This window comes from Phyllostomus discolor, chromosome 4 (assembly GCF_004126475.2).
Source record: "Phyllostomus discolor isolate MPI-MPIP mPhyDis1 chromosome 4, mPhyDis1.pri.v3, whole genome shotgun sequence".
NCBI classification, from domain to species: Eukaryota; Metazoa; Chordata; class Mammalia; order Chiroptera; family Phyllostomidae; genus Phyllostomus; species Phyllostomus discolor.
In genome coordinates this window covers 130,940,343-130,964,063 of record NC_040906.2, presented here as the reverse complement: position 1 = coordinate 130,964,063, position 23,721 = coordinate 130,940,343, and the positions used below count along the sequence as shown (strand labels likewise).

The 23,721-nt window shown below is 40.4% G+C and overlaps 1 protein-coding gene and 1 long non-coding RNA gene across 2 annotated transcripts in view; one reads left to right on the top strand and one right to left on the bottom strand.

The window, feature by feature from the left end:
• Nucleotides 1–23,721, top strand: part of LOC118500231 (protein eyes shut homolog) — a 271,851-nt gene that overhangs the window by 196,311 nt on the left and 51,819 nt on the right. Inside the window, exons 6-8 of the mRNA XM_036024309.1 lie at nt 6,734–6,916; nt 22,363–22,529; nt 23,359–23,503. Coding sequence (XP_035880202.1) covers nt 6,734–6,916; nt 22,363–22,529; nt 23,359–23,503 — 495 coding nt within the window. The remainder of the gene's footprint in view (nt 1–6,733; nt 6,917–22,362; nt 22,530–23,358; nt 23,504–23,721) is intronic.
• LOC118500234 lies at nt 478–2,535 on the bottom strand. Its single transcript, XR_004902787.1, has 2 exons — nt 2,067–2,535; nt 478–698 (listed from the first exon to the last, which is right to left on the bottom strand). It is a non-coding gene; the product is annotated as an uncharacterized LOC118500234 (long non-coding RNA).

Genomic DNA, 23,721 nt, shown 5'->3' with positions numbered 1-23,721 from the left:
AAGATCATTGTTTGAGAGAGAAGATGGATGTGAGACGTTACAGGAGATGTTGCCCTAGAAACTGTGAAATGACTTGACTGGGAAGATGTAGAGGGACTGCAGGGCTGATGCCGGAGGCTTCCCTGCTTGAGATTTGGGGTTAGCTCAGGTGTGGGTTCTTCAGCCACATACTTTTCTCGTCCTTCACAGAGTTAGGTACTCTTGCTGTCCTCATTGCACAGATGAAGAAGTTAAAAAAAACAAGTTAAGTTTTGCTGGGTGGCTCCAGTGCGCCCCCCTACCCCCACCGCCGACCTCCCACCCCGCCATTGCTGCCTTCTACAGATCCAGGGAGCATCTCTGTGGTGGGATTGCAGGGAAGATGGTGTGCTATCTGAGCTCTTTCTATGTCTTCTTCCTATATCCCAGTAGCTCTTTTTGGTCACTTCTGTCCATAAAACTTCAGTAATTCAAATTAAGAAGACTAACTACAGAGTATCTTTAAACAAAAAAAATATATAGTTACGTTTAAAACAACAATGCTTCACTCTGGCTGGTGTGGCTCAGTTGATTGGGCAGCATCCCACAAGTAAAGGTCGCTGGTTCAATTCCCAGTTAGGGCACATACCTGAGTTGTGAGCCAGGTCTCTGCTTGAGGGTGTGCCAGAGGTGGCCAATTGATATTTCTCTTCCTCTCTTTCTCCCTCTCTCTCCTCTCTCTAAAAAATAAATAAACTATTTTTAAAAATAAAAAATAAATAAAGCAATGCCTCATTTCTCTGCACTTATTTAGAATGAAAAAATGCATTAATACATTTTCTAGTAGCTAGAAGTTTACCCTCTTTTGTGGTAATTTTTGCTACAGTTTGTTCTATGGGCATAACATAACATTTGTGCAAAGATTCCACATTGAGCCTACAGCATTGCACTATGTCATGGAAAAGAACATGACACTCTCCCTTCACTGAAGGTTTGTAGAATTTGTAGTGACTTCAGATGATGTTGAGACACAAAGCCTTTTGACTACCTAAAATGTTCACAGACTGTTATTAGTGATCTTGCTCACTTCTTCCACACATTAAATAATTAATTTTTAGTTCAAATCCCACCATGTTCTAATTCCCTTTCCTTCTTTATGATCCCAATCCCTTGCTATAACTTTAAAAGCACTTAAGAAAAAAATGCATACATTCACAAATGGAAGCCATGAGACAACTAGAGATGACAAAGCAGGAAAAGAATTTAATGGCCCTAAAATATTTCCATTAAAATCTGTTCAGTCTCCTGATTTGATGACTACTGATGTTCCCAGAAGTCTTATCTGGAAGTTTATGTAACAGGGTAATCAAATTAACCAAATGTGACCTGGTTGAAGATCATAAAAAGATTACTTTAAAGAATTGGAAAGAATCATTTGCAAGGTTGAACTTCCTCATTCTCCCAAACTGGGGCCCTCCATGTTCTCCTGCCAGATCTAGCATGATGGAGACAGTGTGGTTAAGGACCCAGAGTCTCTTAGAAATGGCCTAGATGTTCATTTTGCAGGTTCAAAGATACTAAAAGGCTAAGCCCCTTGAGGTAAGTCAAAACTAAGGTTTAGAAAAAAACTTACCTGACAGTTGACATGGTTCTCTCTGCAGTGCTATTCAGTAAAAATGGAATGTGAACTATTTATGTAATTTTGTTTTCTAGCAGCCCCATTTGTTAAAGTAAACAAAAAAGTGAAATTTAGTTTAATAATATTTTTTATTTAACCCAATATTTAATGCATATAAAATATTATTAATAAGATGTTTCACATTCTTTTCCTCATACTAAAAACAATTCAGTCAGGCCTAGCCACAGTTCAAGTTGCAATGTTATTGAACAGCGAAGCTTCAGACTGAGACATGCTAAGCAAATGACAGGTCCATTCCTGTGGGCATTGTTATTCTCAAATTTCAAAATACATTATTCTTCTTTCTACTTGTATAAAATTGTGTCATGGACTTAATTCTGATTGGATGTTAGCACTGAAAACTGTTTAATTATTCAGACAAATATCACACCATTACCCTTTTTAACGAGTTACCCTTAAATTTTCTTACATTCACAGTTCAGTATAACCTTAACTCCTTATTCTATTTCTTGATATCATCAAAGTCCTCATTTTCATGTTGACCAAAGGTTAGCCCTCCAGCTCTCTCTGTCTAATCTGAACTTCACATTTCATCACCAGATATTTCTAAAAGGCAACTTCGACCATTGCCCAACCACTCAAAGATGATGTAGAAAAGATAAAGCCCTTTAGATTTTGACCTCGTCTGACTATCTTGCTTCATTTGCTGTACTCTTCCTTTTAATATTTCACTCTACAATGTGCAAACTCCATGAGTTCTCTGAGTATATGACATGCTGTTTTGGCCTCCCCACCTTAGAATGTGCTGTTCTTTGTGCTGAAATGGTTTTTCCTTTCATCTTTCAGCCAAGGCTCAGTTTTCAGTCCAGTTCTGTTGAGTGAATTTATTGACCACACACTAGTTCCTTAGGGACAGGGATCATGCTTAGTTATCTTTGTGTCACCAGCACCTAGCACAGGGTCTGATGATGAAATGCGTATGACATACTTGTTGACATAACCTAAATGTACTAAACTTTGAACAGACTCAGTTGTAAATTATTAACAGGAAGGAATGTTTTAAGTCATTCCTCTATGTTAGTATTAAACTTAATTGATTCTTAGGGTATAATCCCAGCACTGGAATTGCCGGGTCAAAAGGCAGTTCCATCTTTAGTTTTCTGATGAAATTCCATACTGTTTTCCACCACTAATTCAAAAGAACCTACGCACTCCAATGTTCATAGCAGCACAATTTATAATAGCCAAGTTCTGGAAGCAACCTAGGTGCCCATCAGTAAATGAGTGGATCAAAAAACTGTGGTACATTTACACGATGGAATACTACACAGCAGAAAGAAAGAAGGAGCTCCTGCCCTTTGGAACAGCATGGATGGAGCTGGAAAGCATTATGCTAAGTGAAGTAAGCCAGGTGGTGAACAACAAACACCATATGATCTCACCTATAAGTGGAACCTAACCAATAAAACCAAAAAACAAGCAAAATATAACCAGAGACATTGAAATAAAGAACAAACTGACAGTAACCAGAGAGGAGGGAGGAGACAGATAATGGGGGGAAATAGGGGAAGGGCCATCAAGGAACCTGAATAAAGGACACATGGACAAAGTCAAAAAGGGTGGGATCCAGGGTGGGAAGTGGGGGTGGGTAAGGCAGGGGAGTTGTGGAGGGGGAAAAATGGAGACAACTGTACTTGAACAACAATAAAAAAAATAATCGAATAAAATAAAACCCACAAAAAATTTTAAAAAGTAAATGTAATTGAGTTCTGTTTTCACTGTTTTTAATGCCAACATTAAAACACTGTCAGTATTTTTATTTTGTTTCAACTGCAATACATTTCATTTCCCTGAACAACTAAAAGTGGAGTACTTGATGGAAAGGGTCATCTTATCTCTGGCAACAAACCATAATTTACTTCATTAGATAAAAAATAAATACAGAAGGGAAAGGGTCGAATCAAGGAACATGTGTATAAAGGAACCGTGGACACAGACAATGGTGGGGAGGACTGAATGTGGCAGGTGGGCAGGGCAGGGGAGAGAAATGGGGGCAGGGAGATGGCGACAACTGTAACTGAACAACAATAAAAACTAAATATAAAAGGTGATAGGTCTCAACATCCCACTTCAGATTTTGGTGAGATACGAGAAAAAAATTATCTTAGGCGACATATCCCAAAGAATAAACTGATATGATTTTAATTAAATATTAAAATGAAGGATTAACTAATTCTAAACAATTACCCTACTTGAATAGTTATATGAAACAAACAGAAAAAGAGCTTCTGATAACTAGAATCATTTTTCCCAGGAGAGCACAATTATTTGCTATATAAACAATTGTAGCCAGACAAGAAGCTCTTTTGTTTCAAGTGTTAGGTACCACAATGGGGGTATTTCTTAAGGTTTGTAAAAATTCTAGTTTTACAACTTCCAAAGAGAGACAATATCTCTTAAGAAAGGAGCAATAAAGGTTATCGAGACAAGCTCTTCTTTCCTCTGGCAAACTGTCTTGAACCAATAAAAATAGACCCTAGAAATATCCTTTAATCTCGGAATACCATTCATAACAGACAGGAATGGGGATCAAAATCCCCTTCCTGTTTCCTGTGGTCCTTTTGGCATGGGGAAATACAAGCCATTCGGAGCTATTTATGAAGGAACAACAATGAAAAGAGAAAATCTGGATACATGATTAGATAGAGGCTTGCCCTGGCTAGGCAGTTCAGTTGATCTCAGCATTGTCTGGATACACCAAGTTGTGAGTTCAATCCCCAGTCAGGGCACATACAAGAATCAACCAATGAATGCATAAATAAGTGAAACAAAACATCAATTTGAGAGAGAGAGAGATATCAAATATCCACACTGGTCCCTGAGCTTCATTTTTTACCACTTTCTGTTACTAAGAAAGCTCCTTAGGGTTTTAAGCTTATTGAAACCAGTGCTTCATGATCTAACAAATATCTCAACAGAGATGAATATTTCTTTTATTTTTTCTTTTTTAATTATATTTTATTGATTATGCTATTACAGTTGTTCTGATTTTTCCCCCTGTGCCCACCTCCACACAGCACCCCCCACCCCCTCAGGCAATCCCCACACCATTGTTCATGTCCATGGGTCATGGGTATAAGTTCTTTGGCTACTCTGTTTGCTATCCTGTACTTTATATCCCCATGGCTATTCTGTAACTACCTACTTGTACTTCTTAATCCCCTCACCTCTTCACCCATTCCCTCATCACCACCCCGCCCCCGCTTTTGCATCTGGCAACCATCAAAACATTCTCTGTATCCATGATTCTGTCTCTGTTCTTGTTTGTATAGTTTGTTTTTTAGATTCAGTTCTTAATAGATATGTATTTTTTGCCATTTTATTGTTCATAGTTTTGATCTTTTCTTTTTTAAGCTCTGTATCCATTTTCTTTCATATTTTTTATTGTTGTTCAAGTACAGTTGTCTCCATTTTACCCCCACCCCACCCACCCCCACCTTGCTGTTGTCATGTCAATGGGAGAGATTTACCCAGGCCAGTCAGCTGCAAGGACTGCCTGTGACCACTGACCACTGACAACTGACAACCAACCACCACCAGGGAGTATCAGTTGTGCAATGGCAGGGTGGTGGTGCTCCAATGTGGTCTGTTGCTGTCCACTTTGTGCACTGACCCTGGAGTTTCCCAGGTGGTGCAGGCCAAGGTCAGTGCCCACCTGTGTTTTTCTCAAGGCTACCTTGCCTGAGCTATGAAGTAATCTGAAATAGCTGCTGCTTGTGCTGGGCTTAGAGATTTCCAAGCAAAGCCAGGGTGTGAATCTAGGCTGGCTGCTGCTAATACCAGGCCTGGGGCTCCCTGAGGACAGCTGTTGCTTATTTGATAAGATTTAGGAAGTTGTGAAGCAGAGCCAAGACCAGCCATTCATATGGCAGAGCTGCTTGAGTAGGCCCAAGTCTCTGGGAATCTCCAAGGTGGGTCTGTTAAGTTGATAGAATCTCTGATAAGGCACCAGCTTGCCGGATCTTTGACTCTGTTGGGGGAGGGTTCATAGAAGGGACAATGGTCTCTGCTCACCTTGATGCCAGATATTTCAATTTATCCCTGTATGCCACTGTTCCCTTTTAAGGTGCTACCCTGGTGCTGGAGCTCAGAGGTAGTGAGGCTGAGTAGGTGAGTCTGTGTGTGGGTTCTTTAAGAGGAAATGCTTGGGGCTCCAAAAGTTTCTTCCACCAACTCAATCCCTACTAGTTTTTGCAGAAGTTTTGGGGACTTATCTTCCTGGCAATGGGACCCTGGGCTGGTGTGCAGCTAGGACTTCTCACTCCCAATATATCCCTCCCGAATTTTTATCCACCACACGTGGGTACTGGACCAGCCTGTTCTGTGTCTATGCCCCTCCTACTAGTCTGGATGGATGTGGTTTCTTTAATTCCATAGTTGTCAGACTTCCATTAAACTCAATTTCTGATGGTTCTGAATGATGATTATTCTATAATTTAGTTGTAATTTTGATGTGGTTGTGTGAAGAAGTGAGCCATGTCTGCCTATGCCACCATCTTGAGCAGAAGTATAAACTTTTCTTTTAGACAATGGTTTTTTACTTCAAGAAAAGGTCCGGTCATTCACCATAGAGTAATGGAAACTGATCAAACTCCCTTTTTATTTCTTAGCTTTCCTACCGCTGACCAATGGCTTCAGCTACTAAAAAGGGGCAGGATTAGAAACACAGTTTGTTCCAAGCTGTGAATTCTTTTCTAAGTCATAGCTAGTGTTTGGATGCCAAATTGTGTTTACAAAGCACCTGGGTAAATACTTTTGTCTGCCAGTAACCTTTTCTACTTCTAAAATTAATCTTCAGAATATAAGGTTTTGCTTTTTAAGTAAATTCTCTATTATGCAGAAAGGATATGTGAATGAAAGGGTATATACACAGGATCTCAAAACACTGTACTTCCTTGGTTCTGGTTTTGAAATCCCTGTTGAGTCACTTAATTGCTGAATGCTGAGGACACTTAAATATAATTAATGTGATAGTAAACAGACTATCAGGCCAGATGCACCAGCAAACTATAACCCTCCTTTTAACAAGAACATGTACAGGTTTATTTTAACATTTGGGTTTCGGTTTTTCCACAGCTATTGATATTACTCAGCCCAGGTTCAGTGGCATGGATGCCTTTGGACACACTTCATTCCTGGCTTATTCACGGATCCCAGACATCGGCTTCGATTATGAATTCCACTTAAATTTTCAACTAGCAAACAATCACTCAGCGCTGCAAAATAACTTGATACTTTTCACTGGACAGAAGGGCCATGGTAAGATTAATTGGACCCTCTAGCACTTGCTTTGCTCCTTCAAGAGTGATTTGGAGATTCTTCATGTACACTCTCCCTGACTGTGGATAAAGGAGACATTTGCTTAGAGGCAAATGCCTCTTTCTATTTTCTGCCTCGAGCATGTTCCTTGTAGTCCCAGGTGTTCAGCAGTTCCCTGACCCTTTCTGTAACCTTGTTCACATCAGGGCTACCTCTTCTAATCAAAGGCAAAAATTCCTGTCTGCAAACATGAGGTCAGAGACAGTAACCAAGTCACCTGAGAAGTGAGCTGATTGACATCCTTTTCTCTGTTTCTTTCTGTTTCATATGTAAGGAGAGAAGGGAAATTCTCATAGGAATGGCATTTTACCATATGTTGTGAAATAGGAATGGCTGCCATCAAAGAAAACAACACCAAATGAAAGAAGTAAGAAATGAAGAGAGTATTTGGCCTGTATGCAAGTACTCCAGTGCCCTCAAACTGGTGGGAAATCACCTAATAAGTTAAAGTTGTCTGTCTTAAGGACAAATCACTTATGCATGTGTGGGATCAAGGAAAAGCACATGCATTTTACTCCCCAGTGGACAACTAACTAGTTAGGCAATTAATCACTTACCTTCTCTGAGCTCAGTGTCCTCACCTGTGAAATTAACCATAGTACACTGGAAAAAGACCTTTTTCTCAACCATCAGCAGACCCGTGGTGCTGGCGGAAATAACAGTCTGTTCTTTTCAACTCCCTCAGTGATCTCCTAATACTGTACATTGGTTTCTACGTCAACACATGTCTGAAAGTAGCCCACGCCCCCAGTGAAGTAGAATGTGCCAGCCCCCCACCACCTCTGTGGGGATGGGGACACTTGATCGTGGGAGGTGCTATTCATTGTACCTCCAAGACCTGTTCGGATGCCTTCCCCATCTCTATTGCAGAAACCCTGTGACCTCCTCCTAGCTGGTCTTCTTACTGCCTTTCCTGCCTGCAACTCATTCTCCAAGTTGGAGCAAGACTCACATCTTTAAAAGGCATTTCATCATATTTGAACCTTGCTTAAATCCCACCCGACTTCCCACTGGACTCAGAATGAAATCCAAACCTCCTTACCATGTTTTCACAGGGCCTCTGCCTTATCTCTGACCTCGTCCAGGCCACTCCCACCATCTCCATGCCCCTGTCCTACCCCATCTGCTTCCAGGGCCTCAGGTACCCGGAGCTTTCCTGTCTCCGAGGCTTTGCTCACACTCTGCCCTCTGCCTGGACAGGTCATGGCCATCAGAGCAGTCACTGGAGCAGGCTCTGGGGCCTGGCAGTGTAGACTTAAATACAGTTTCCACAACTCACAAAGTATCTGTTAAGTTACTTTATGTCCCTGAACTTCAGTTTCCTTTCCTGTCAAGTGGGCATAATAATGGTGCATTCCCTAGTAGGGTTGTGAGGAATAACGTAGTACATGGACAGCCCTTGAACTCAGTGAACACAGCAGCTTGTGTCTGCTCCAGGAGACCTTCCCAGCCCCCTTCACAGAAGTAGGTCTTATCCCACCCCATCCAAGTTATTCCCCACCTCAACTTATTTCCCCCAAGCCCTTACCTCAGTTTATAACTCCTTGATCTGTTTTAGATTGCTGTTTCCTACCTGCCTTCACTAGGAGACTGGGAGATCTGTGTGGACACAGACCAGTTGTCCCCATTAGACCTTATCTGCCCACACTGAGCCGCTGCCAGATATGCAATCAGTGTTGATTGAATGAAGAACCAAAATAAGAGCAGATAATTGAAAAAAAATTATTTTAAAGAACAGATCACTGTAAGACGTAAATCGGCAACACAGTTGCATGAAGGTACTTAAAAAGTAGCCATTATCAGGGGTTCCAGTTCAATGCCATCTCCACTTGGATCTCCCCGGTCGCTACCCTGCCCCCACCCCTTTGGTCAATCTCTCCCTCTTCGGAGTCTTGGTGGCCTGCCCTGCACTTAGGGCATGGACCCTTTATGCCAGGCTTTGACTGGCTAGATGTCTCTCCCCTTTATGGAAACAGTGTCCCAGTTATCAGTACATCACACACAAAGCTCCTCCCGAGTGGTTTTCATAAACAATCTGTTGAATGACTACCAGAAGTTATGGAGGGAAGAAGGGAAGAAAGGAGGCATTCCCAGCCCCTCACTCTCTAATTCTCACACACTGCATCATATGCTTATCAATTACACCCTTTCCATTAGCAAAAAAGAAAAAAAAAAACAGAATGAAATTCAAATGAGCATTACACACCCTGAGTCCTTCTTGTTTTAAAATATGTCTTCTAAATCCTGAGCGATTCACAGAGAGAGAACCCAAGCAAAGCATAAACACTTGGTCCATGAAAATGCTGCTACCAAATAGCTTTTCAGTACTCTTCTACTAAATACTGCTTCAAAATTCTCAATACATGAAGAAGAAGGAGGGGGAGGGGGAGGAGATGAAGAGGACTAAATTGTAGAATTTTACATGTGACGTTTTTTGTTTTCTATAGTCGTTTTATTTGTATGTATAGATATGAATGCTAATTCTGCACTTGGCATTTGTAGGTTGATGTGGTTAAATGAAGGTTAGATAAACAGGTAAATAAATTGTGGAGCTCTATTTTCTAATCAGTGAAACGGGAAAATCTGAAAGGTGCGATTACACACTGTACCACCTGGGGGAGCAAGAACACCAGCTAAAAAATGCAAGTAGCACAATTGCTTTTTAAAGCAATGCTTCTCCAAGTAAGACCTCTTCACGTTGTATCAGAATCACATGAGGGTGTTTGTCAACATGCTAATGCCCAGGCCCTCTTGATTCAAGTAACAGAACTTTATCAAGCATCTTAGGTGCTGTTTATGCAACAAATATTTGAAAGCAACCTCTCAAAATCTTTAGGGAACAGCTAAATTAGACCATATACAGGGATGAACTAAGATAGGTAATTATTGCCCATAATGTAATATGTAGGAATGATTCATCAATTTGTGTAGCATAAAGTTATTAATTAAAGAAACATACTCCTTTAAAATCTATACTGATTAATATTAACTACACAATTTGAAATTATCTATTCTACATGAGAAACTATGGTCCAAGTCAGGTTATCTTTAACAATGGTCATAGCTCCACAGTTAGGCACTGTTCTTGTTGCTTTGTAGCATCAATCTCTGACCTACGTACTGGTTGTCATTACTAAAGTTACCATTCCATATGCTGCCTGTATCTTTCTTAGGTTAAAAGATGCACAAAGTAGCCCTGGCTGGTGTAGCTCAGTGGATTGAGTGCAGGCTGTGAACCAAAGTTTTGCAGGTTCAATTCCCAGTCAGGGTACATGCCTGGGTTGCAGGCCATGACCCCCAGCAACCGCACATAGATGTTTCTCTCTCTCTCTCTATCTCCCTCCCTTCCCTCTCTAAAAATAAATAAATAAAATCTTTTTAAAAAAAAGATGCACAAAGCCACAGAGTTTATACAATAACTTGAAGTGTAAGCCAACCTCTAATTTCTGACACATCCAAGGTAAAAAGGCAAGGGACCTTCATTCCCAAGCACTGATTATACTCTTCTTCCCTGAGTCTCCCTAAGCTGATTACTGGTTCTTCCAGACTATTCTCATTGAACTCATCAGACAAATTACCCTTTCAAATACTTCAGCTGGAAAATGTCTCTCTTGACTTGTGATTTTAACCTGAACTACTCATCTTCCTGTGCTTCTGCAGTCATGTTTGGTATTTCCTTCATTATCTCTTCTTCCTTTCCTACCCCCACATCCTTATAATGTATGTCTTATGGTTTATTCTTCTAAGAATCACCTGTATGTCCAGCAGTTCACAGATGAACACATTATCATCCACTCCTGTATCCCTCTTTGGGACTGACATAAACGTTCCGCCTCAGGCAGAAACCCAGGAGTTACCTGAATATTTATGTCCTTTTTATTCGTTTGACAAATATTTACTGGGAACCTATCTGAGACATTCTTCAAGGTGGTAGAGAGACAGTTCTGAACAAGATAGACAACATCTTTGTCTTCTCTCCATCTTACCCCTCACATTCTACCAAATGCCAACATCTGTCCAGTTTACCTTCCCTTTACTGTTTGTATTTTCTCCTTCCACCTCCTTCCTTCTCCTGATTGCCCCCAGCTTGTCTGCAATAGCCTCTGCTCCAGTCCCCCTATGTGGTCATGTCCCTCTTCCCCTCTATTCTCCATTTTGCTACAGGGGGCTAACATATAAGTCCAAACATTTCTTGCCTAATCAACATGTTTAATCATAACATACCATGTAAGATCCTTTACACAGATACATGGATGTGTACCCATCTCATTTGCATAGTCTCTTTTCCTTCAGTCCACTCTATGCTCAGCAGGATCCGTGCACGTGCATTCTGGGTCATGTCTCCATGTCCTCTACTCTGTGCCTTTGCACAGACTGTTCCATCCTTCTGAGCTGGTCACACTTCACTTTGTGCCTTCAAAACACTTCTGTCCTTTAAGCTTCAGCTGAAAGGATTATTCTCACACCCTGACTAGTGTGGCTCTATTGGAGTATCATCCTGTATACCAAAGGGTTGAGGGTTCTATTCCCAGTCAGGGCACATACCTAGTTTACAGCTTTGATCCTGGTCGGGGAGCACGTGGGAAGCAACAGATCCATGTTTCTCTGCCACATTGATTCTTCTCTCTCTCTCTTTTCTCCTCTCTCTCTAAAATCAATAAACATATTAAAATATTTACTTTAAAAAGACTTTGAAGTCTTTAACACTCCAAGAAAATTTAAAAATTAAACTCACTGAGGTTTGCTGGTAATAATTACCATATTTCACTATAACTATTTGTCTAGATCTCTTTGAGAACCATATCATGGCTTTTCTTTTTATATGAACAGTGGTTATCATATGTAGATACTCACTACAGTTTTTGAAAGAATTAATGCAAAAAAAAAATATATGGTCCCATTATACCAAAGCATACAATAGATTTAGGGAGGCATAATGTATGTACTTAAAATTTTATTAATTGGCAATGCTAAACCAGAGGTCAGAAACTATGTCGGGTACATGCAGCATCTATCATGTCATCCAATACAAGAGCATAGGCATCACTGAATGAAAAAAAGTACAAAAGTGAGAGAAAAGGTAGGATTCAGGAAACAGAAATCTCAGCCAGCTAGAACTGTCAGGGAATTTGTTCTCTTTCGTGTGTTTCTCATCCTTTCCTTCCATTACAACCAATCCTCTGCTGTCGGTGCTACAGCAGCCCGCTGGCATTCCCAGTTCTATTCTCTCCCAGCCTGGGCCCCTTGAATCTCCAGCCCGACAGTTAGCAAGCAATCAGTTTACTCCACCCGAGAGCCATCAGCCCCATTCACTCCTCCTTCACAGCCTCCTCCTGCCTGGAATGCTGGTTTCCCTTCTGTTCACTCCTTCCAAGCTACCCAGCATGCAACATTCTCCAACAAATTCATGTCTCCTTATAGCCTATCTACACAAAGCCTACACAGACCTTGTTATTTACATCCCATAATTTGGTATTTAATTGGATACTGTTTTGTCATTCACAGTCACTACTTTGAATCATATGAAGTTACCGTTTTCATAAATCAAAAGCATTAGAATAAACAATTTCATCATTTTAGATTTGTCCCTCCCTCAGCAAGATTAGTCTTGAATTCTTTACGGACAAACCATGACTTTAGCCTTGTTTTGTACCCCCAGCTGCAACATTCACATGATGGGTACTGGGTGAGAAATCAATAATCACCTGTTTATTGAGTCTTTCACTAACAGAAAGAGTCTCTGGAGACAGAGGCTATCCTGGTAGTTAATAATACTGTGTAACGTAGATTAATCTGGATTGCAGTGAAGAGGTTAGGACCTAAATAAAGGAGGGGTGAGGAGACGTGTATCACTGTTCACATCACTGAAATGTACAAGTTAAAATCTCAACATTGGCCTGTATCAAAAAGGTATAATGCTGTAATGGATTTTTTCAGAGAAAAATATATAACTTTCTGGATTTAATCTATGTGCCTAAGCACTTCATATGCATAGCTTTCTGTCAGTCACCAGCATGTGGGTCTTCTCTGCTGTGGTAATTAGGGAAGATTACCTCATATTTCATGCCAAATAATTTCTTGTTTACTTGAAGCCCTTATTTATTAACTATAACAGAAAATAAGAGTGCATAAATATAGCTTGATGTTTTTCTGTGAAAAAAAAGGAAATGAATGTCATCTACAGTACAGAAAAAGAAAAATGAAGAGAGGAGTGTCACAAAAACCAATCAGCTCAGCCTGTTTTTATAGAGCTTTGGTACAGATCAGGGAGAAGGAAGATCCCTGATGAATGAGAGAGCAGACTGCAGCCAATCCCTTAATATAACACATCTCCCAATTCCACGGTGCTGTGGCATTTTATAAACATAACTGGCAAGTGTATGCTCATAATTCAATTTTTTACAACAGAAAATGTTCATTATTTTCTTCTATAATTGTATCAGAGTGGCTAGAAATTGTGAAAATTTCTTCCTGACAACCTCAAACTATCAAATCTTAGTGTTCATAAAATTAAATATCTTAGACTTTTATATAAATGCCATCTAAGCTATTAAATAAATTGAGTTCTTAAGATTGTTCAAAAAGTTAAGCTAATTCACTTTACTGACTGAGAAATGTATGGAAATTGTCATATTTGACCAGAGCTCAAACAGCATTAAAAATGACAAAAAAACATGCGGATCCTCACACATCCATCCCATCCCCCATTATCTTAAATATAATATAAAGAGGTAATATTCACTTATGCATAGTTCAATGGGGATAGCCTTGATGTCACAGAAGAAAACACAGAGGACAAAAAAAAGAGGAGAAGACAAGTGCACAAGCCCACGTTTTCACTCTTTTTTTTTTCTACACTTCCAGTAAGCACATGTGGTTCCATCTTACGGAAATTCAAGTTTGCCCTTAAACTGGTGCTTATAGTCGTTGTTTTCACAATCTTATCTCCCATACAGACAGCAAGAGAAAGCTAGGGTTTCCACCTTTTCTAGTCTCAGATCCTTTTGTTCAAGAGATTTAAAAAATGTGGGCTCTATGTAGCCCCAGAAAATGCATTTTTTCCCCATTTCCATGTGCTCTGAGCATACATTGAGTTTGATGTTACTATCACCCTTACCCCCTGGTTTGTTTACTGGCACGGCTGGGAGTCAGGGTGCCATCTTGATTCGGTCACATTTTAATAATTTAACCCCCTGATGTAGACACTATAATGTCTCTAGTGTACACAATGATGAATGAAGAAACACCATGGACATGACATGTATGGCTCTGATGCCTTCAAAGCTCTGGAGTACCCATAATTTAATGGTCCCATCGACAGAACAGGAAGATATAAGTTTGCCACCGTGATTAGAAGCTGTAAAGATCTTAGAATCAACAGAAGCTGTATGCTCCTTAAGACTTCATTCATAGTCTCCAGTTGTCTTAGTTTTAGTTTAATACCCACTGAAGCAGAGACAGTCACTGAATGTGGGCCATCTCTAGGAATCCTGTACCACTCAATGGGTTCTGTACTGGTGGCTGAGATTCCATTCTTCTGGGTTTTATTTCTCACACATCAACCTAGAAATATTTTTTCTTTGCATCACTTTAGCTTTAATTCTAACTCCATAAACTTCTTCCATTATTTTTCTAAAATCATTCTTATTTATCTAACTCTTCATATTAATGTAGCTTTCTTTCTAAAAGATGAATATACCCTCTCATAGCCATGAACATTCAACTAAAGGTCAGGAAAGTTTATCTTCATGTCTTTGTGTCAAAATCATTGTACTACAATGTCAAGAATATTTGATAAAATGGTGGTTTCTGTCCTTCAGAAATCTAACCGCTTTATAGACCCTAGAACTACACTCGAATATTCCCATGAAGTGTGTCTGCACAACAGGAACGGTTCTTTCAGAAGGGAAATCCCTCCCGTAATCAGGAGTCATTCAGCAAGCAGGTTGGTTGGCTGGAAGGTCTCAGCATCATCCCCATGGGGCCTCTCATGGCTTCTCTTTCACTCAGGACAAGAAAGGAGGAGGGGAGAGGAAAAAGCCATTTGCCACTTAGAATTACTGAACCCATTTGAAAAGATATTTTAAAACACTGACTTACTGCTAGAGACAATCCCATGAAGTGTTATTGTTTTCAAAAGAAAGAAACAAGAGGAAGTGAGTGGCTAGAAATTACATTAGCACAAAGGCCCAGATTAAATGCTCAAGTTCCTTCTAGGACCTGAGACTCCACTTACCTTGGTTGCAAGTCCATTATCATTTCTAGAGGGATGAGTCAGGTGTAACACATGATACTATTTTACTATATTGGAAGAATAGTTTGAAAAAATAATAAGTCGTGTTCACTATTTCTTTGCTAATAAATTGAAATTTTAATCTAAATAAATACTTTATAACGTTTAAATTTTTTTCTGTTGGAGTTAAAAGACTGTTAGATCAGCTGAATGAGAACTATCGCGTCTCTGGTGCTGCAAGTCACAATATTACCCTTTAACTGGCAAGTCCTGCTGACATACACATGGACTTCACAGCTCTGTCTATGTATGTTTTTTATTTATTTTTTATTTTTTATTTTTAATTTATCATTTACATTTAATATTTCTTTGTATTAGTTTCAGATGTACGGCAAAGTCAGAAAATTATGTACTTTACAGAGTTATATAAATATCTTAGATTCTCAAAATGCTCCCTCAGGACAATCCAAGGAATAGTCTGAACCAAATGGTTCTGAACCTATACCTGGGCCCCAGAGAGCAATCTTCTGTCTCTTGACACCCCTGAAGTCCTGATTTCTGAGGTGTCCTTCCAAGCGGACTGAGTATGGCTCGTGCACGTGCAGCTCCATGGTCTAGAGCATACAGGGACTGACCACAGTCAGTGGACGGGTGTGCCCAGAAATTCTCTCCAAAGTACAGCTTGAGTTAATTCTTAAGTTATACATGAGTCTTATTCTTCCTTTGTGATCTTCATTAGGACTCCATGGCTCAAAGCACTAGCTACTCTTCTTCAGGCTTTCCTTCAAGGTAAAGCTGATTAGACCACCTCTAATCACTTATACTTGATTTGTGTTTTGTTTTTTATTTTTTGTAAGAACTCCATTCCAATTACCCTAAGATGGCAAGGGTAACAATTCTGCCTACCTTTTGTCTTTGTTTTGTTTCTCTCTTTTTCCCCTCAGTCGAAATGGCCTGTATTATTTTTCCTGAGCTTACTGTCTGAAGCCTTTGATACCCTTCCTCACTCCTATATAACAGACTTCCCTTGCTTGTCCATATTTGTCTATTAAATCAGAGACAAGGTCTTCTGATTTAATACTTGTCTATTAACTACAGACGAGGTCCAGCCAGGTTGCAGAACCACTGATATACATAGTAATACCTTTAGGTTTAAAAACTAACCACAAACAAACAAAAAATCCAATAAACACTTCTAAGTAATTTAGAGAACAAAATGGCATAAACTTAACTATGATTACCTGTTGATGATGCAAGCATTTTATTTTATTTTTCCTCCAAAGGTTTTATGTATTTAGGGTATATTACCATCACCAGCCTTCACCCCTCCCGTACCACACAACTCAAAGAACCATCTGAGACAGTGTAGAATGGCCTGGCAACCTTTGTCTAAGCCTCTTTTGTCTTTCCTTCCAGAATATCTATGGCAGCATCCTTCACCTTGCCTATCTCCATTTCAGTCCTCATTACCATTGCCTCAATCCCTCTCCTCACCTAGTCTAAATTCTTGCCTTTGTTGCTAAGTACTGTTCTCTGTTTGTTATGAGGATGGGTGCTGTTCTGACCACTGTGCCCCATCTTCTTCCACCACAAGATCTCTTCTCACCAACCTTGTGAGCTCTTAAAATGCAATGCATGGCTCGTCACAACATGCCCACTTAAAAGCTCCCTGCCCAGCAGTATTTGTAGAGGTATGGCTTTTCTTTCTAGCCAAAGGGAGGGCAAGTTTGTTTGTTTTTCTGTACATTCTGAAAGGATTTTTATTCACTTCCTAGATCTCATTACTCTTAACTGCTATTCATCTACAGACATTTCCTATTGTTTCCTTCCTCCCCTTTTACCACTTGCACAACATAATATCTCTAAGCCCTTCCTTCTTAGCATCAGTTGCTAAGTACTATCCAACAAGCATCCTTTGCTTTGTCTAAAAATATTCTTCTTAAACCTGGTTTCATTGGGAGTCACTGTGGGTTTGTGCCCTGCATGCCAAATGAGTTTAGTTCCACTTCTCTGCATTAAAAACAAAAAGAAAAAATGACGTCCCTGAGTCAGTCATTAAAAATCCCTTTATATAAAAGCTGAACATCATCTGTTGCTTTGGGAATTAGCAAATGTAAAAATACAAATTGCCCATGTATTTCTCAAATTACTCAAAGACTAATATTCTAACAGAACACTGAATTTGAGAATGAAATCAGTCCATAACATTGGTGTTTGTTTGAAGTGTGGCATTGCTTATATTATTATGTGTTAAGCCAAAAAAACTGCCATTAAGTAAATTACTGGATAGTGACATGTCTAAATGGATGGTAACAAATTATAACTTCAAGTCACTACTTGACCTCCATGGTTGACCCTCCAAAAAATGTTTAGTTTGATCAGAGTAATGCACTGAAACAAACAGGGCTATAGCTTTAAGAAAAAAGAAAAGAAAAAGAAAAATTCTACGCCAAAAGGTACCTGGGAGCAGATGTGTATGCTAGCTTAGGGCCCAGGCTTTGTGTTAATAAGACAGGGGAAGAACGTGGGATTCACAAAGCCACAGTCAGGCCATAGTGGAGAAGAAAAGGAAGAAAGCATACATTTATTAAGTACCTAATGTGTGCTAGGTTGGCACTGTGCTGATATTCAACATTAAATATCACAGAACCCTTAGAAAATTCTTACGAAGTATTATCCCCATTCTTCCTCAAAGGGGAGCATTCAGGAGAGACCCCATGGTAGAAGGCAATTCAGCTACAGCAGACATTTGCTTCTCTTCCTCTGCTGTACAGACAGTGGGGAAATGGGGAAGAGCCCAGGCTCTGCAGTCAAGCTGTCTGGCTGTCTCAGAGGCAGCCTCAGTCACCTAGCAGCCATGTGACCTTTCGAGGTCTGTGCGTGCAGCAGCATCACCCCACAAACCCTGCAGCAGATTTCCTGCCCCCACAAGTTGACGTCTCATCTACCTTGAAAGCCCCCCAACAGCCTCAGATGCACAGGTCAATCTAGTTTTCATCTTGCTCTTCTTTCCTGGTTTGCTTTATGAAGGCAACAAAGATCCCCCCTCAAAGGCAGGTGTATAATTTGTGAGACCTATTGCAAATGCAAATGCAGAGTCCTTGTTCAGAAAGCAGAGAAACAATGCCATTAAAGGTACTAAAACCATTTAGCTTTTCTTCTGTGGTCTCTCAACTTTCTATGGTGCCTTGTATTATTTATGTGAGAATACATTAAGAAAAAATTAAAATATTAAATTATTAGCATGAATTTTACCATTCTTTTTTTAATCCTCACCTGAGGATACATTTTTTATTGATTTTTAAAGAGACAGGAAGGGAAACAGAGAGAGAGAGAGAGAAACATTGATGTAAGAGAGAAATATCAATGACCGGTTACCTCCCAGAATCGAACTGTTGACCTTTTGGTACATGGGACACACAAACAAACCAAGCCACACCAGCCAGGGTACCATTCCTTTTTATATCAGTCAAGCCAGTTTTAAATGCAAATATAAGAGCTTTTAACATATGCAAAATCACAGAAATTACACAGTTGGCATTTCATAGCTTTTACAGGCACACATTCTGCTTTCTTATCAGAACAATGGAATGGTAAACAGAATTGTCAACTGTACCTATTTCACACCACCCCCCCTCTTATATGAACATTCTGTCAACACAACCTTCAGCTCACTAATGGGTAAAAAAGGACAGAAAGGAAAGGAAAGATAAGATTCCTTGGTCATTCACATATATTAGACCACTATTGCTTTTCTGTGCTTAAAGACAATTCTGGTTCAACTGGAAAGCATGGTCTCCCAGAACTGTCAGCAACCCCACCTCCTCAGTTGCTAGATGAACATACTTTTCTCATACTCATTTCGAGTCTCAGTGAATTCCCAGGATTGTGGGAATTCTCTTCTCCTGGGATATCACAGATACTGCATGTGAATGACATAGCAAGAAAAAACAAACATTGTATGTCTGTATCACCTCTTTCCCACTCATGATCCATTGTCCCATGGACTTCACTTTCAGAATGCAGTTCAAAGAATTTCAAGAAGTCACAGCAGAGCATTAAACCACAGAAGGGGTCCTTCTGAACAAAGCATGTGCTTTGGCCATGCTAGAATTATTAACATCAGTCAAGCTTCATGTAAAAATAGATAGGGAGCCTATTAATAAAATATTTCCAGGACCTAGCCTCAAAGAGTCTCGTGTAAATTCTAGAATCTATATATTTGATAAGATCTGTGAGTGATGGGGATGGACTTCCAGGTTTGCAAAACACCGCCCTATTGCAGGTCCAAGTCCCTGAAATATGACCTCCTTCCAGGCATCAGCCCTGGCAGTCAACTGCTTTTCTTTCTCTTATCTACTCCATCACACACAACCAGGGTTGACACTAAGGGAAAGTCTAGAATGGAAGGAGTGACAAAGGGAAGGAAAACAACTCTGAAACACCTGTGGGCTGTAAATAAGATGTTATCATCTGGTTGGTAGTCCTATTGGCTCCCTGGCTCTCCTTGGAGCCACTCCTCCTGTGCTCTCTAAGCAGGGGTATCTGTACACTGAAGTCGGCCCTTTTGCCCAGCTGCTCCCTTCCTCAGCTCCTAACCACATGATTGGCCCTGCCTTTTGACCTGGCTCTTTGAACCAGCTTCTTCAGAACCACCTTCCCCTTCTTCTTCCTCAACTCTTCACTCCAAATTGATCTGTTCTTTCAAATCATCCTTCCAGATCACAGGCAAATGCCTCCTCTTTTCTCTGTCATCTCTGTCACTGCCTTGATTTATTTAGAGCTTATTATTGTTTCCTCTCCTGAGTCACTTGAATGACCTTCCACTGAGACTCCTTACTTGCCTCCCTGTCTGCCCTCAACACTACAAAGAGATTCTTCTAAAATCCAGATCTAATATAATTGTCTTATTCAAATCCTTTCATGGCTCCTGAAAGTCCTGAACAAAATATTTAAATCCTTTATTGTCATATGTTAGGCCCTTAAAGACATGACTTTTTCTAACACAGACACTAAGTGCCAGCAGGCACAGTGCTGGGCAGCTCTGTAGGCATATCTGTTCTCTGTTCCTGCTGGGTTTCTGCAATGTTGATAGTTCCCTCTGCTTTGAATGGCCCTCTTCAGCCCTTCCTCTTTCCTTGCATACCTACCAAATTCTTGTTTGTCATTTTATGGGTTAGCTAAGAAACCAACTGAAAAAATCACCTCCTTTTCAATTTCCTAACACTTCTGCTCACCCCATCTAAATGACTGCCCCCCACAATTTGAGATAAACCTTCTGCGTCCTCCCAACCAGGCTGTGAGGACCTTCAGGTTCCTGCATGAAATAAGCTGTCAATCACTGGAGGAAGAAGGAATGGCAACAAGATAGATGGGAAACAAGGGATGGCTCAAACAAACCTGCTCTCCCAACACCTCACAGTTCAGTTGGCAGAACACTGTCTCCATTCCCACCATCCTAGACGATTAGAAAAAGAATTTTGATGCCCACTAGAATTTCTCAAAAAGATTGCCATTCACAACCCACAGAAAAATCTTTTATAATTCTCCTCCCCAGTGCTCTCTTCCTAGGACTTCCATGCCTCAACAGCTGCCTGAGAGAATGTCTCCAATCTCTCATGATGGTTTTTCTCTTTTCCACCTAACTACCTTCCTGAATCTGTGTTTTCTCTTGGGAGTTCTTTACATTCTAAATATACAACCCAGCTTACCTGCTGCAACATTGCAGGTAGGAAGAAATCACCAGAGAGAAAGAGATAGAGATTTGCTATTAGTTCCTAACATGTTTAGCCATTAGTATGGCATTTAACACAGTGGCTCTCAACCCTGGCTCTATAATAGACTCACCAAAGGAGCATCCAAAAATAACCCAGCTCAGGGCCATGGCAGAGCCACCAGAAAAACAAAGGCAGATTTCAAGCATCTCTGAATGATATTTCTGTTGTATGTTTTCCAGTGCCTTAGAAAGCCCCCCTCCCTACTGTACCTGGAAGCCCCATCCCTGCAGATCTTTTTCTCGTTGACCTTGATCAGCCTGAACAGCAGAAACCAAGGGAGCAGACAAGGCATCACCCTCAAAAGTGCAGGAAGGGGAGGCTGTATGTACTGATAACAAACTTTGTCTGTACCCAGAAACTCACTCCTGCTTTTTGCCCTGTGATTAAGCCTTTTACTTCTATGGGGTCCTTAAACTCTTCTTCCAAGCAGAAGTCCTTACATCAATTCCATACCTGGAAGTCTCAGTATAAAGATCCATAAACACACCTTTCAGAACCTGGGTGACGTTTTGGGATCCCTCCTCCCTGACAAAAGAAAGACCTTTTGTCTCCACCTAGTTCTACAATCTCAGCCTTGACCTAGGTGCTATCTGCCCACCTGCAGGGTCTTATATCATTAACCATCTCAGAGCTTCTTAATACCCACAAAACTACTGCCAGGACCTTCCCCGGGTGCCTGAGGCTAGATTTCTCCCAACCTTCTTCCTGTTTCGTATGGATCTCTATTAACTATATCCCGAGTCCTCTGGGCACTGCAATTCACTGCACTGTGCGGTGGCCCTGGACCAGCACAGGGAGAGACAGAAAAAGGTACACCGAAACAACCCACCTTTCACTAGTCACTGTGGCATGGTCACGAGTTTTGCAATAGAACAAACATACATACTCTGAGCAACTATAGAAAGAGATGTTCTTTATACTCCTGTCAAACCACGGAGAACACTCTAAAGCTGATGCTACATTATCTCAATCGTTCGAATCTCCTTAAGTACCAGATCAGTTTTACTCCATTGTAAAGGCCTACTTATTGTAAAGTACACACTGAATTTCACTTACTAAAAAAAAAAAAAAAAAAAAAAAAAAAAAAAAACAAGAGCTTTTAATTCCAATTTTTTAGGTATTAATTTTTTCCCCTGTGTTGACCAGGACCCTCATGGCTTTAAAAAAAAATAAAATAGAACACTTCTTAGTGCTCAGTTTCTGTGGTTGTAAACAATAGTGCCCAGTCACACACATACTTGAGTGTTGATGAGCAGCTAGAAGTGTGTTATAACTTTCTGTACTGCTCTAGAACTCAGAGGCAGACGTAGAATGCAGTTGACAAGACCCCTGGAACTCCTCCCTGTGAGCATGCGCCATGCATCTTCTCATTCCAGGGACGGATGGCGACGACTTCCTGGCTGTAGGCCTGCGCAATGGCAGCGTCGTGTACAATTACAACCTGGGATCCGGCGTAGCAAGCATCAGCAGCGATCCTCTTGATCTCAGCCTTGGGATTCACACTGTCCATCTGGGGAGGTTCTTGCAAAGGGGCTGGCTGAAGGTAAAAAGTCATTCGTTCATCCGTCCCACAGTCTAACTCAGTGCTACTTCACTGTCGGATCTGTGCGGCAGTACAGAGGCGATGGGCCATGCTGCCTGCCACCACGAAGTCACAGACCAGTGCACAATGTGGAGGACAAGAAGGATGATTGCAATTAACTGGTGCGGGAATAAATAAGGGGGATGACCGACATAAATAGGGTGAGGGAAAGCATTCAGGAACTGCTTCCCCAAACAGGTGATGCATAAGTATAACTTCAAATAAATAGCCATTCAGAAAAAAGAACAGTGGCTGGTGTGGGCTTAAGGAATGCAAGTAGTTGGGTTTGGCTTTCAGGTGAGGAGAAGCAAAAGACGTGGGTAGAGGTAGACAGGGAGGGTCTATGCCATCAAAGGACTTGGATGTCACACTAAGAAATTTAGAATTTTACCTAGGGAGCTATAGAGAACAACTGAGAAATGTAAGAAGGGAGGGTGGATACCATGGTCATTTCCATTTCCTGACAAAAGACTCAGGTTGTTGCATAAAGAATAGATGGAAGAGGAAAGCAAGGCTAGGTGGAGGAGGACCAGCAGGGTGCTAGCTCCCAAGTCCTTGAAGAACTTTGATTGAAATGCAAAACCATGACTGCTATATTAATATATCTGTCATAACAGACACCAGCAGAGAAGCAAGAAATTGAGTGGTAAAGTGTTTTTTATTTCTTAAAAAATTCAGGTCTTTATAAATTTTTCATGCCAAGTTAATGGGAAATAAGAGTATCTTACCAGTTCACCCTAGGGAATTAATTCCTTTTTTAATAGATTCTGATTTTTTTTTCCTTTTGAAGGTGGATGATCATAAAAATAAATCCATCATCTCCCCAGGAAAATTAGTTGGTCTCAATGTCTTCAGTCAGTTTTACGTGGGTGGCTACAGTGAATACACTCCAGATCTCTTGCCACATGGAGCAGATTTTAAAAATGGCTTTCAAGGTAAGACATGGATGATTTTTACATTATACCTACTTGTTTCAAAATTTGAGAAAAGAAAGTACCTTTAAAAAGTATACTTGTAGTTCCTAAACCAGCTATATGGATTGCTGTTTAATTGAACTTTATCAAAGTTTGATTTTAATGGAAAGCATTCATTCTTATTAATCCCTTACTATCTATGAGGTAGGTGCTTAGGATGTTTCAGTGAAAAAAAAAAG